This window comes from Coenobita brevimanus, chromosome 112 (assembly GCF_032717465.1).
Source record: "Coenobita brevimanus isolate Jiangsu-jjx chromosome 112, ASM3271746v2, whole genome shotgun sequence".
Classification (NCBI taxonomy): Eukaryota; Metazoa; Arthropoda; class Malacostraca; order Decapoda; family Coenobitidae; genus Coenobita; species Coenobita brevimanus.
The window spans coordinates 36,899,164-36,914,163 of record NC_137065.1 but is presented as its reverse complement, the minus strand read 5'-3'; the positions used below and the strand labels follow the sequence as shown (position 1 = coordinate 36,914,163).

The 15,000-nt window shown below is 42.1% G+C and overlaps 1 protein-coding gene across 1 annotated transcript in view; it reads right to left on the bottom strand.

Moving 5' to 3' along the window:
* Window positions 1-15,000, bottom strand: part of LOC145418169 (uncharacterized) — a 70,226-nt gene that overhangs the window by 15,408 nt on the left and 39,818 nt on the right. Inside the window, exons 3-5 of the mRNA XM_080286690.1 lie at window positions 13,619-13,761; window positions 8,074-8,202; window positions 5,215-5,425 (exon numbers count right to left, since the gene is read on the bottom strand). Coding sequence (XP_080142816.1) covers window positions 5,215-5,425; window positions 8,074-8,202; window positions 13,619-13,761 — 483 coding nt within the window. The remainder of the gene's footprint in view (window positions 1-5,214; window positions 5,426-8,073; window positions 8,203-13,618; window positions 13,762-15,000) is intronic.

The window sequence follows — 15,000 nt, the reverse complement described above, 5'->3', positions numbered from 1 at the left end:
GGTTAGAAATAGGTATAGATTCACGGTAGTATTTCTAAGTGGCGTAAGAGGCCTCGCTGCACCTGTTCCTTGGCGATTTATTCTGCAGTGTACATCTTAAGATTTTCCCCCTTTCCTTGGGGGAAGCAGCCTAGGTATATAGATATAGATAGATAGTTAATGATGAAAAGTACATCAATAATAAAATGAAATTAAGAACCACATACGAAAGTAAAAGTGTAATATGCAAAATTTATCACTGCGTAAGATGTGCAACGGAGCCTCTTTTGCACTCAGAATACAAACCACAGTTAGGTCAGGTAAGATTAGACTGAGCTTGTGTAGAGTAAAATGAGGCGAAGTGGGTTGGCTTGGGTTGGTGTGAGTTAGTCCTGATTATAATTTTTATTCACTTTATACTCACTTTACTATAACTATGGGCAAAACTGTCATCTCTACATCTTGAATGCTGCCCGATAAGATTAACACTACATTTGGTGCTAGTCACGAAAAAGTGCTGTGGAATGCATGCATGGTCGTATTGTCTTACTCTGCCAGTGAGCTACGAGAAATAAGCAAGCTACAATTGGACGAAAATCTCCACCAAGTTAAAGTGAAATAAATGTGGGTCAGGAAAGGTTTTCTTAGTAGGTTAGGTGAGGCCAGACACAATACCCCTTCATCCTCAGTCAACTCTGACCTACTGTTTGCTATACTCTTTTTAATTCAGCTTGGTCTAAAACTGCCATCTCTCTCTCTCTCTCTCTCTCTCTCTCTTTCTCTCTCTCTCTCTCTCACATGCTGGATTAACACAGATTAACAATGGAATATATTGTTAGTCATGAAGAAGTGCTACGGAAAGAATGTAGGGCCGTAACATTGCGTTTTTCATTCACTGATCTATATGAAATAAGCTACAGATGGACGAACATCATCGCCACGTTAAAGTGAATGGAGTGAAGGTCAGGAAAGGTTAATTATCAGGTTAATTGGGGTCGTATCCAATGGCTCTCCCACCTGTCTCAACTCTGACCTATCGTTTGCCAGTGTTACATCCAAACTGGGCACAGGTACACATTGCCTCTCTCTTGTTGTTCTCTACCTGCCTCTTCCTCTTACTCCATCTCTGGGTTCTCGTTCTCCTTTTTAATACCTTAATCTTTAAAGACAATTGCTTAGTGGTTATATTTTGCTACCTAACCAACCTAGCCCAAAGTAATCCAAACTAACCTCATTAATTTAACAATCTTACATTCTCCAATACACCTCAAGGCTGGATTGATACATAAACACACACACACACACACACACACACACATACACACACACACACACACACACAAACACACACACACACACACACACACACACACACACACACACACACACACACACACACACACACACACACACACACACACACACAAGCACTAACCTCATCTATCAGCGTACAAAGATTTTCCTATAACCCTCAAGGCTGAATTAATATACAAGCTCAACTGTTGCCAAAATCACTGAAGTTGGCTACAGTAATCAGTGCATTTGTGGGTAGATGACCAGCCTACTTCCCTTGATGGCATTGCGTGATCGAAACACCTACAGTCACTTTATGGTGACTGAAGCTATGGAAGGCAGGCATTCCGACAGAGGCGCTCTAACTACAGTGCCACCAGGCGTAGTGAACGGTGAAAAATTCTATCCAGCACAAATGTCAGAGGCAGAAACACTGGTCAGAAAAAATAATAAAACTGTGAACTTTTTAAACCCATTGTGCCTTTTGTTGTTGATGTTTCGTGTGTGTGTGTGTGTGTGTGTGTGTGTGTGTGTGTGTGTGTGTGTGTGTGTGTGTGTGTGTGTGTGTGTGTGTGTGTGTGTGTGTGTGTGTGTGTGTGTGTGTGTGTGTGTGTGTGTGTGTGTGTGTGTGTGTGTGTGTGTGTGTGTGTGTGTGTGTGTGTGTGTGTGTGTGTGTGTGTGTGTGTGTGTGTGTGTGTGTGTGTGTGTGTGTGTGTGTGTGTGTGTGTGTGTGTGTGTGTGTGTGTGTGTGTGTGTGTGTGTGTGTGTGTGTGTGTGTGTGTGTGTGTGTGTGTGTGTGTGTGTGTGTGTGTGTGTGTGTGTGTGTGTGTGTGTGTGTGTGTGTGTGTGTGTGTGTGTGTGTGTGTGTGTGTGTGTGTGTGTGTGTGTGTGTGTGTGTGTGTGTGTGTGTGTGTGTGTGTGTGTGTGTGTGTGTGTGTGTGTGTGTGTGTGTGTGTGTGTGTGTGTGTGTGTGTGTGTGTGTGTGTGTGTGTGTGTGTGTGTGTGTGTGTGTGTGTGTGTGTGTGTGTGTGTGTGTGTGTGTGTGTGTGTGTGTGTGTGTGTGTGTGTGTGTGTGTGTGTGTGTGTGTGTGTGTGTGTGTGTGTGTGTGTGTGTGTGTGTGTGTGTGTGTGTGTGTGTGTGTGTGTGTGTGTGTGTGTGTGTGTGTGTGTGTGTGTGTGTGTGTGTGTGTGTGTGTCAGAGGGAAAACACCGACTGATAAAAAAATAAACTGAGCAAACAAAAAAAAAAAAAAAACTCTGGCTCCTTTTCCAATATTGGCATTTTAAAAAATCATTTCTTTCTAACGCTGAATGGCATTGTTTGTGTTATTGTGACTGTTTATTAATGTTACTGATTGTGTCGTTAACAAAAATCATCATCATCATCATCATCGTCATCACCATCATCATTATCAGTGATTGTTTTTCTTTTTATTCCTTTTACTCGTCGACATATTCACCTTTATTATTATTAGTAGTAGAAATAGTAGTAGTAGTAGTAGTAGTAGTAGTAGTAGTAAGAGTAGGAGGAGGAGGAGGAGTATCAGTAGAAGTAGTAGTAGTGAAGGTGGTTTTAGTATTAGTATTAGTACCGGTATTAGTCGTATATTCCGGTATAACTATTATGATTATATCAGTATTCTTCACAATACTCATTACTACTGCTACTACTACTACTACTACTACTACTACTAACACCACCACCACCACCACTACCACTATTACTACTACTGTTGGTTCTTTTGCAGTTATTATTACTATCTATATGTCTGTCTCTAGCCAGATGCCATAAACCTGTAAGGAGTGACCGTTTGACATTCAGTTAGTTGTTTTACGGGGAGGGACACTAACCCTCCTCCAACCTACTTGTTGACATGTAGGGAACACGTATGGGTTGGTTATATGGTTACCACCCAGCGTTTTAAATGATTTCCTGGCTTAGAGGAAACCACCTGGCTTGACGTTTAGTGTAAAGCCACCTGTAAAGGAAAGAAGAATAAAAAGGGGATGGGAATGATGGGTGTAATACTAGGGGAGGAGGACAGACACAGAAAAAGAAAGATTAATGTGAAGGAAGAAGTAGGCAGCACTACATCAAGTGAGTGTAGTTTTTCTGGCTTCGTGTATATACTGTATCTGTCAAATCATGATGTAAATAAACCATACTCCCCGCACTTCACCCTTATCGTCTGACTTACGTATTCGCACCTCTACCGCAATTTCTGTATCTATCTTACTTCCCCTACTTTTATTTCCATCTCTCTCTACCTAACTCCATCTCTCGCTTTGCCTTTATCTGCATTTTTATCGTTACTTATCTCTACCTCTACCTCGGTATTCCACGTCTACCTTCATGCATTTACCGTAACCTTTTTCTGCCTCTCGTTGTCTTTATCGAACACTCTTCTTCTAGTCTGCCATTTATTTTTGTCTAAATCTTTACGTATCTCTTTCTCTACCTCTCTACCTTTGTCTCTACCTCTCTACCTCTATCTCTACCTCTCTATGTCTACCTGTCTATCTCTAAGTCAGAACGTCTAATCAGAGACAAGAAAGAATAAAACTGACTAACTAGCAAAAATAAAGGCAATATCGTACTGAAGAGGTGATAGAGAGTTACATTTCTTTCACCTCAGCATGACCAAGATTTTCGTCTTTCGCAGCTCGATTCACGTAGCTCAGTGGAATAAAAAAACAATCCTACGGCACTACATCATTTCCACAGCACTTCTTTGTGACTAGCATCGTATTCTAGTGTTAAGTTTTAGTCAGAGCTCAGTGGCAAAAAAGGACAGTGCTACGACTCCAAATACTCTCAGCAGCACTTCTTTGTGACTAGGATCGTACTGTAGTGTTCATCTTTTGTTAGTATTTAGTGGCAGAAAAATATAATGCTACAGCTGAACATTCTTTCCATAGCACTTCTTCGTGACTAGCATCGAACTCTAGTGTTAATCTTTTGTCTCATCTCAGCAATCAATATGAAGAGATGGCAATTTTAAACCAATTTAGAGTGAAAAGAGTATAGCATAATATTCTGATGTTAATTATTTTTTATAACTCTGAATTTAAAAAGAAGAGATGGCAATTTTAGGCCAATTTAAAGTGACAGGAGTATAGCGTGTTTACTGAGAGGCAAGTGGGGCGGTCAGGGATAAACTCAGGGATTAGGTGTATGACGATCAATACTGGCCTAGATTGCGTGTATGTGTGTGTGTGTGTGTGTGTGTGTGTGTGTGTGTGTGTGTGTGTGTGTGTGTCTATTTATATACTTTTAAATTCCATTTCACCATTTATCAGATCATTATTCAGTTCATGCATATGCCTACTAATCCCTCTATCTATTTATCTGTCTATCTATCAATCTATCTATCCATCTATCTGTTTACATGTTCTTCCATCCATACATCCTCCCATTAATCTATCTATCATATATATCTATCCACTGATCCAACCATCTACCTGTTTTTCTTTGTCAATAAATATATATCCATCTATCTATCAATCTTTCCATCTCTCCATTCATCCTCAGTGCATATAACTGGCATTCATTCTATCTCCCAATTTATCTGTCTGCCTGTCTGTCTATCTATCATTCTATCAATCTATCTATATTTCTATTTGTCTGATTGTCTCTTTCCTTCCCTATCAGTCTTTCCAGCTATCCATTCGTCCTTATTACACGGTATCTGCCAGTTTGCCGTATCCATCTGTCTATCTATCTATCTGTCTATCTATTTATCTATCTGTCTATCTCCACTCACGACCACAAAGCCTATCTCCTCACCCGCAACACGCCCACCTGCAGCTTGTCAATCTCACTCTCTCCATCCATCTATCCATCCATCCATCTGTCTATCTCTATATGTCTATTATGTCGTCCAAGCACTTATCAACCTCTCATCCATCCATAAGTCTATCTATCTATCAATCTCCACTCACCTCACGTAGGGGTCACAAGCATTAGTCGATCCAGGGGTCCGCGATGCCAAGTTTTTCACCCTTAGCACCCCCACCTGCAGTTTCTCACCCTCGCTTGAGTAGTGCAGGGTGAAGAACATCCTCCCTAAGTGGCCAGCGGGATAGGAACCGGGATCGTCTAAGTGGTCTGGGATCCGGTACAGCTCAGGATTAAGTGTACCTAGGCTGTAACCTGGATTAATTGGAAAGGTGGAGAGGATACAGGAGGGGTGATGTTAGAGACAGACGCAAAGACAGTGTGTGTGTGTGTGTGTGTGTGTGTGTGTGTGTGTGTGTGTGTGTGTGAGAGAGAGAGAGAGAGAGAGAGAGAGAGAGAGAGAGAGAGAGAGAGAGAGAGAGAGAGAGAGAGAGAGAGTACAGTGCCGTTAATTCACCATTATAGTACCACATTCAGTTACCATACCAGCGAGGAGATGAGTAGCAGTGTAAGAGAGAGCGTCACGTTACCAGTACCCCGTAGTACCGTCGTAGAGGTGTAGAGATGAGTAACGGTGATGATTAGACAAATTGACCATGCCAATGCACCGTAGTAGAATCATATCCATACACCGTACCGTCGATGAGATGCAGGGTACAGTGATGCACCGTTGTTGAATCAGACGCAGCATTTATGAAAAGAAAGAATAAAGGTTGACTGAGTAGCCCAAATAAAGTATGCGCTAGCACAAGTATGTACAGAGAGAGAGAGAGAGAGAGAGAGAGAGAGAGAGAGAGAGAGAGAGAGAAAGAATCACACCAAGTCACCATCACAGAATCAATCTTATGATCATCATCTTAATAACAAAATAATAATAATAATAATAATAATAATAATAATAATAATAATAATAATAATAATAATAATAAATCAACCCTATGGGCGACCTTTAACTCATCCATTATGTTTGATCCAAATCAAATCAAATCTGTTTTAATTCTATTGTTTACACACAGACCCGCAGGTCCAGCTCTGACTTTGCCTTGTGACCTCGATATCTGACTGATTGTGGTCACCTTTTAACCACTTCCTCTTGCCTTACCCTAAACTCTTTACCAAGGTTTAGTACGAACTGGATAAAAACTATGGAAGCTGATTTTGTTACGCCAATTTTAAGAACTACTGAGGCCTTGACTGTTGACCTAATGCTCTAAAAAACAACATCCTACCACCACACTGGGTTAAAATCCCATAAAAACTGACTTGCTGTCTTCCTTCACACACAATTATATTTACTTTTTTCTTGGAAAAAACAACCTTGCTGGATTCCTTGCATAAACACACACACACACACACACACACACACACACACACACACACACACACACACATACACACACACATGTACGACGCTCAAACCACATCAACTGCTCTCCCTCCGCGAGTACGAGAATAATAAAATATAGACGATTTCGGCGAACATTGCAGAAACTGAATCCGACCGTAATGGTTTTCAGCCGAAGCAGTGATTAGCCTTGTTAGCTGGAGAGAGAGAGAGAGAGAGAGAGAGAGAGAGAGAGAGAGAGAGAGAGAGAGAGGATCGACTGACTATTTTACACTCATCTCTATGTATTATTTCTCTTCCTCGTATCTCTACAAAATAATATAAAAAATAGCAAAATCTGAAGAAGAATGGATGGAAAATTAAAACTAAAACTACTATTCCATCGCCTGAACAAAACATGTCATTATTTTATCAGGAAACGCAAAACGCTGGCATAAATTTTGACTAGTTTTCATTGCACATTATATAATCAGTCTTTACTATATTTTCCCAAATCTCTCTCTCTCTCTCTCTCTCTCTCTCTCTCTCTCTCTCTCTTTCTGGGAATATTCCATGCTATGTATGCAAATTTATGCAGTTCCCATTTACTTAGATTGCATTTCATCTCTCTCCCTCTCTCTCCCTCTCTCTCACTTACTCTCTTTGTCTATGCAAGCGAGTACCATTATGGAGAACCATTAACTTTATTTTCTCCCTTTTTTTCTTTCATTTGCTCACCATTTTCTTTAATTTTCTTTCATTGTCATTGGGTGCTTGTGTGTGGGTGCTCCAAGACTTTCTCTAAAATTATGAGGATTGAATTGTTGTACGTTTTGTGTTCTTTGGTTTACTTCTTCTCTCTCTCTCTCTCTCTCTCTCTCTACCTACCTACCTACCTACCTACTTAAGCACTGATCCATCTACAAATCAATCATTCCTTCGGTCTATATCAGTCAGTCTCTATTTATCCATTAATCTATTTATCTATCTATTTATTCATTTTCCAACTTACCTACCTACCAATTTACCTACCTAACCACCTGTCTATCTATCTACCTATCTCTCTATCTATATATCTATCTTCCTTCTTACCTATCAATCCATCTACTTACCTTCCTTTCTAACTATCTATATTTTTATCTATATCTATGTTCCTACTAACCTACTAATCAGTCTACCTACCTACTTACCTACCTATCAACCTATCCATTTATCTATATATCTCTCTTCCCTCTTACCTATTAATCTGTCTACTTACCTTCCTTTCTAAATATCTATCTATCTATATCTATATCTATATCTACCTATCTATCTATCTACCTATCTATCTATCTATATATATTCCTTCTTACCTATCAGTCCATCAGCCTACCATCCTTCATATCTATCTATCTATCTATATTTCTGTCTATATCTATCATCCTACCAACCTACTTAACAATCACCCTACCTACCTACCTATCTATCTATCTACCTATCTATCTATCTGTATCTCTCTCTTCCTACCTATCAATCTATCTACCTACCTTCCTTTCTAACTATCCATCTATCTATCTATCTATCTATCTGTCTCACGTACCTTGCAATGACCTCCTCCGCACATCAGTAAGTGAAGCCCGCCTAACTTCACTGCTGCTCGTGCTTCCTGCTTCCACCGAGGTTAGGGAGGCGAGGGATGATGATGATGCTGATCCGGAGTCCTGGGTGCCTGTGGATAGATAAGTGGATAGATACAAATAGATAAAATGATAGATGCACTGATGGCTACTGACTAAGGAATGGATAGATATTAACTGATAAATGAATAGGCTGCTACACAGATAAAGGGAGAGAATGATAGATATCCGATAGATATATATTTATAAGGAGAGATATTGATAAATGGAAGGATTACAGATAGCCTGACAGATAGACAGACAGACAGACAAGTGGATAGTTAAACGACAGATAGATAGATAGATAAATAGAGATAGACAAATAGACAGGTAGGTAGATAGATAGACACAAATAAACAAGTAAATAGATAGATAGATAGGTAGATTAAGGATAGATGGCAGACTTACACCCAGACATATATAAATAGATAGACTGATAGATAGATAGGCGGATAGATAGATAAATGTGTGGCTAGGAGAAATGAAGATGAGGTGTCTAGGTATGTACACCTGTGAATGGAAAGACAAAGAAATTAAAATAAACAATAATAATGATAAATTCTGATAGACGGAAGAGTTGGTGGATGGATAGATAAATGGTTGATTAATAGATGGATGCACATATAGTCGAAGAGATATATAGGCTACGGTAAATAAATATACGACTTATGTTAGTGGATAGATATTTGGATAGATACAAAGTATGGGGGTGGATACGATTTATGGACTGATGGATAGACAGAGAGACAGCACACCGATAGATAGAATACACAGGTGGATAGGTGAATGGAAAATAGATACACACACAAATAGATTAATATTCATTGTCTTCTTCCGTCCTTCTTTCTTTCCTTCCTTTCTTCCATCCTTACCTCCTTCCTTCCTCCATCTTTCGTTTTGTCCAACCTTCCTTCCTTCTCTCATTCCCACCTTCCTTCCTTCCCTCACTCCCACCTACCTTCCTCCCTTCATTCCAACTTTCCTTCCTTCTATGATTCACTCTTTCCTCTCTTCCTACCTTTCATTTCTTCCTTCTTCCTTCTCATCTCTCCTCAGTCCACCCCTTCCTCTCCGTATTTTAGTCATTCTTTCTCTTCTTCCTCCCACATTTCTTTTTTTCCTTCGTTTTCTTCCTCCTTCCTTCCTCCTCCGTCTGTAAATAATATATATGTAAATGATATCTTTAAATCTGAAAGACCAACTCTGATAAATATCGTTACTTTTAGCTTGAAAAATGACTCCAAATTCTCGAGTTTGAATTCTAGCTAGTTCAACGCGGTGCTGCTGGAGAGGAACGCCTGCACGTGGTGGCACCGATCTACGTAGGTTGTTCCACTGCCCGGTTATACTAACGTCCCTCAACTCCCTCCTTATCCCCCAGAAAAAAGAGTGGTGGACTGCGGGAGTAGGGCAACTTCAGCCTGCAGTCCACGGAGAATCACACTCAAATGAACTTGGGGTCGCAACAACAACATCTACTGCTACTACCACTACAGCTACTACTACAACTGCTACTACTACTACTTCTATTATTGCTACTACTACTTCCCACAGAAATGCCTACACAGATGAGTAATGTCGTTTTTAACTGATAAACGAGGCACAGTTATGGCATTTTAATTATGCCCATTTCAGTGTGATGTGTATGCTATTGCTGGAAGGCGGTAACAGGCTTATATGTGGGGCTGTACTGGGGAGCGACAATAGAGAATGGGGTGGTAATGATGATGATGATGATGATTCGTAAAACAACGGAAAAAGAAGCCTAGCTAACTATAAAATAACTCATTCACTTTCTACACACACGGACACACACACACATTATACAAATGATTTACTTAGCATCATCATCACCATCACCAGCAAAACCACCACCACCACCACCATCACCACCAGCAAGTACATCTTGTTAAAAAAATATTTCTCTCCTGACTTCCTCCACCCAGGTACACTGGTGGTTAGTTTCCTCTTGGCCAGCCCATCATCATCATTCACAAATACTTCCTATCAGTGTCTCATATTTTGTCGTCGGTTCAACATTTTTACCCACGAACGTCTCTTATATTTCATGAAAGAGAGGGAGAGAGAGAGAGAGAGAGAGAGAGAGAGAGAGAGAGAGAGAGAGAGAGAGAGAGAGAGAGAGAGAGAGAGAGAGAGAGAGAGAGAGAGAGAGAGAGAGACACAGGAAATATTATCAGTGCACCTCAATGTTGCCTTTCGCTGCAGAAAATATTTGAAGGAATCACACACACTCTCAAATCCCTCACTAATGATCACTATACTCCTTTCACTTTAAGCTGGCGTAAAATCCCTTGCTAATGATCACGAGACAGAGTTACATGGAGACCCTTTCATTAATAGGCTCTTGTAACCCACTCTTAGATCAATGAAATCGTCTGGAAAGCGAGAGAGAGAGAGAGAGAGAGAGAGAGAGAGAGAGAGAGAGAGAGAGAGAGAGAGAGAGAGAGAGAGAGAGAGAGAGAGAGAGAGAGAGAGAGAGTATCGCCCACACTCATATCCCTTACTAATGATCACTACTCTGTTCACTTCATCTAGGCTTAAAGTTGCCATCTCTCCATCTTGAATACTGAGCTGTAACAAGAGATTAACACTAGATTATGATGCTAGTCACGAGGAAGTTCTGTGGAAAGCATATTGAATCACAGTTTTGTCTTCCATTGCCACTTCGCTACGGGAAATTGGTGCAAAAGGGCGAAAATGTCCACCCATAGACTTTTACCGTAACTTGGCCCAATTTTTCGTCCAATTGCAGCTTATTTTACGTATCCCAGTGGCAGAATGGGACTGTCTGCCTCTCTTCATCCCATAATACTTCTTGGTGACTAGCGCTATATTTTAATGCTAATCATCCATTACATCTCAGCATTCATGATGGCGAGATGGCAATTTTAGCCCATGTTGGAGTACATGGTATATAGTTGAAAGGAATCGGCTTTAGACAGAATCAGAAGGAGACGTGATTGAAATCCGCTTAAATTCAGTGACGTAATTCCCAGTATAGTCAAAGATTTTATTTGATTCCAACACTGATGAAGTAGATTAAGGCGATATTTATCCCCTTCGGCATCGAAAGGTTTCTCCTGAACTGAAGAGAAATGTCTGTAGAAAACAAAAACTGCTTGTAAAATACGTCATCAGACTCGCATAGCTCGCTTCTAAGGTAAAAAAAAAAAAAATGACGCTTGCTGGAACACAGTTGTTCCTGTCGCTCCTTAACCCGGGTCTGCCGGCCGAGCAGGCTCGTCGACCACAAGTAAGCAACTCTTGCTTGGGGGCCGTCCTACATTTACAGCACAGTATATACATCGTGTAGGGATGCGCTTCCCGCTCCTCCCCTTGTGGTAGACGGCGCCTCTACAAGGTCGGGCCAGGGTCCAGTCCCATGGAAGGTGCAGGGAATTATGAGGGAGTTGTCTCTCGATTGGACGATGCGACTGGTCCACTGAGAGTACACAGCGCTACATCTTGTAGCTTCCTCGTCAGCGCCAAATGGAACAGAGTAAGCCAACAGAAATGTCCCCGTAGACAGAAGCGCAAGGAGACTCATTTGTTAATACATAAAGGCTCCCATGACTCACTCAGCTGAATGAAATCGTTTGATGTTACTTGGAAAACACTCGTTGGTTATTACTCTCCGGCAGATGCTGAAGAGGGGCGCCTTCATTTGGTGGCACTGATGTAACTGGGAAGTTCCTCTACCTGATTATACAAACGTCCCTCATCCCTCTCACCAACCCTCGAAAGAAGTATGGTGGACTTGCAGGAGAAATGCAGGCAGCTTCTTAATACTCTAGACTCCTGTGACTCACTCTTTGCTCAGTAGAACCGTATCATGTTACCTAGAATGAACAGCTTTGTTAATACTCTCAGGCTCCTATGACTCACTCTCAGATCTATAATATCAACAATTGGTTAAGGTGTGTGTGTGTGAGAGAGAGAGAGAGAGAGAGAGAGAGAGAGAGAGAGAGAGAGAGAGAGAGAGAGAGAGAGAGAGAGAGAGAGATGAGACGCAGCTCGTGCATCTAAATATAACCCTTCTGTGTGGAGTAAACGAATTGATGACATTGCAGTCCCTCACTAATGATCACTGCACTGGAGAGAACCACATCTTTAAAGGTCTGTTATAGAGACATATCCGTGCATGAAATTTTTAGTTCATTAACAGATATATCATCATTATCATCGTCACCATCATCATCACCATAATCATCATCATCAAACCGTCACTTTCTTTTTCTCACTTACCTGTGGGTGGAAAAAAGTGCCGGGATAATGATGATGATGATAATGATGATGATGATGATATACTTGCTACTTAACTCATGTTCTTAATCAGTATACATCAACATTTGTTAAAAGAGTTTTAATCTTGTGCCAAATTTCTCCAAATGGCAGTAACAGGAATATAAACAATTAAAACAATAGATACCTCTTATAACGTCAATAGGCCTTTATTACACCCACTCTTGCTAAGCGAAAGCAGGTATTATGTTCTACCCGACGTGTGTATGTGTGTGTGTGTGTGTGTGTGTGTGTGTGTGTGTGTGTGTGTGTGTGTGTGTGTGTGTGTGTGTGTGTGCGTGTGTGTGTGTGTGTGTGTGTGTGTGAACAAAAAGGAGTGAACAAGGTATAAAATCGGTGCCACATTAAAGTGAAAAGAGTACAGTATATTCAGTTTCCTTTGTTGTGGATGACTAAGGAGGTAACAGAGATTTCCAATGACAGTATCTTATTCTGTATGGAACTCGGGTATTATTTTCATCCCCGTAGCTGGTCCTCAATACTCTCAGGTTCCTTTGACTCACTCGGGTATATAAAAGCGTTTGATGCACCCCACATTTTTGGTACGACTCAGGCTGGTACGACTCCCCAAGACGACCCACGCTGGTACGACTCCCCAAGACGACTCACGCTGGTACGACTCCCCAAGACGACTCACGCTGGTACGACTCCCCAGAACGACTCACGCTGGTACGACTCCCCAGGACGACTCACGCTGGTACTTGTTACGACTCACATGATACGACTTTCTCTCGGTACAACTCACCTTTGGTACGACTGACAGTTGGTATGACTCACCTTTGTACAACCCATGGTACGACTTACAATAGTACGACTCACACTAGTACGACTCACTTGGTATGACTCACTTGGTACGACTCGCCTTGATATGACGCAGGAACGACTCTCCTTAGCACGACTCACTTAGTATGACTTTAGCTTGGAACTACTCACTCTTGGAACGACTCACCTTCGTATGACTCAATTTTGTACGACACAGATACGACTCTTCTTAGCACGACATCAGGTGCGACTCAGACTTAGTACGACTCCTCTCTGTACAACTATATCACGACACAAAGTGCGACTCACAGCTGACTCACCTGAATATTATCCACACTTGCTACGACTCACCCAGGAACGACTCAATACGACTCACTGACTCACCTTGTGCGGTCGTATTTGAGGTTGCGAGGTGGTGTGGGTCGTCATGGGGTGGTGGTGAGTCGTCCAGGTTGAGTGGGGGGTCGTCCACGGATGAGCCAAGGGGGGCCAGGGAGGGGGGTAGTGTGAAGCGTATCTCCCGAGTCCTGGTGAGAAAAGAGAGATTAGAGAGAGAGAGAGAGAGAGAGAGAGAGAGAGAGAGAGAGAGAGAGTATGGATGTAGGAGAGAGGAGAAATGGGTAGAAAGAAGAGGGTGGAGAAGGGGAGATAGAACTGAACGAACAAAAATGAGAGGGGAACGATAAAGGGAGGATGGAGGGCGGATAGAAGGGAGGAGGAGGGAAGGGTAGAGGGGAGGAAGACGGGGAGGGAAGAGGGGAGGTAGAAAGCGCTGAGGGAAAAGAGAAAGACCGAGAGAACAGAGGATGAGAAGATTGATAGAAAGAGATAGAGAGGAAAAACTGAATTAGCGAGGAAGCAAGGGGAGAGAGAGGGGAAGGAAAAGAGGGAGGGAGGGGAAAAGGAAAGGAGAGAGCTAAATGGAGAACGGAGGGAGAGGAAATGGAGAGGGTCAAGGGAGAGTCATTTGAGAGGATAAGGAGAGACAGGAAGGAGTGAGGGGAGTGAGGGAGCACAGGAGGGGAGGAGAAATGGGGAGTAAAGGAGGGGAGGAGGGAAGCAAAGGAGGGGAGGGGAGAGGGGGAGTAATGTAGGGAAGGAGAGAGGGGGGAGTAAAGGAAGGGAGGAAAGAGGGAGGACTGAAGGAAGGGAGGAGAGAGGGGTGGGTAATGGAGGGGAGGAGAGTGAGGTGTAGCATGAAAGGTACCTCTTATTTCCTGGGGGGAGGAAGGGGAGGAAATGAGAAGGCCAAAGAGGAGGTGGACGACGGGAGGGAGGAAGGGGAGTAGGGAGGGGAGGAAGGAGTGGAAGGGAAAAAGGAGTGAGGGGAGGGAAGGGAGAAGCAAAAGAGGGAAGAGAGGAGAGAGCGAGGAGTGGGGGGAAAATGAATAAAAAGTTGAGGGGAGGGGATTGGGAAGGAAGGGGAAAGGGAAGGGGAAGGGGGAGGGGAGAGGAGGGGATGTGGAATGGAGTGAAAATATACTGTTGATGAGATGAAGGGAAGGGGAAAGCGTGTGTGTGTGTGTGTGTGTGTGAGAGAGAGAGAGAGAGCGTAGTGTGTAAGGGGAGAGTCTGGATGAAAACAGAATAATGGAAAAAAGAAAATGAGAGGGTGACAAAGAAGAAGAAAAACGAAGGAAATAAAATCGTAAAAGAAATAAGAAAATATAAAACTTAAGAGAAAAGAAGGAAAAAGATGAAAGGATGAGAACGTGGGAGTTTTAAGAAAGGGAGAAAGAAAAATAAAGTCATAGGAAAAAAAATAG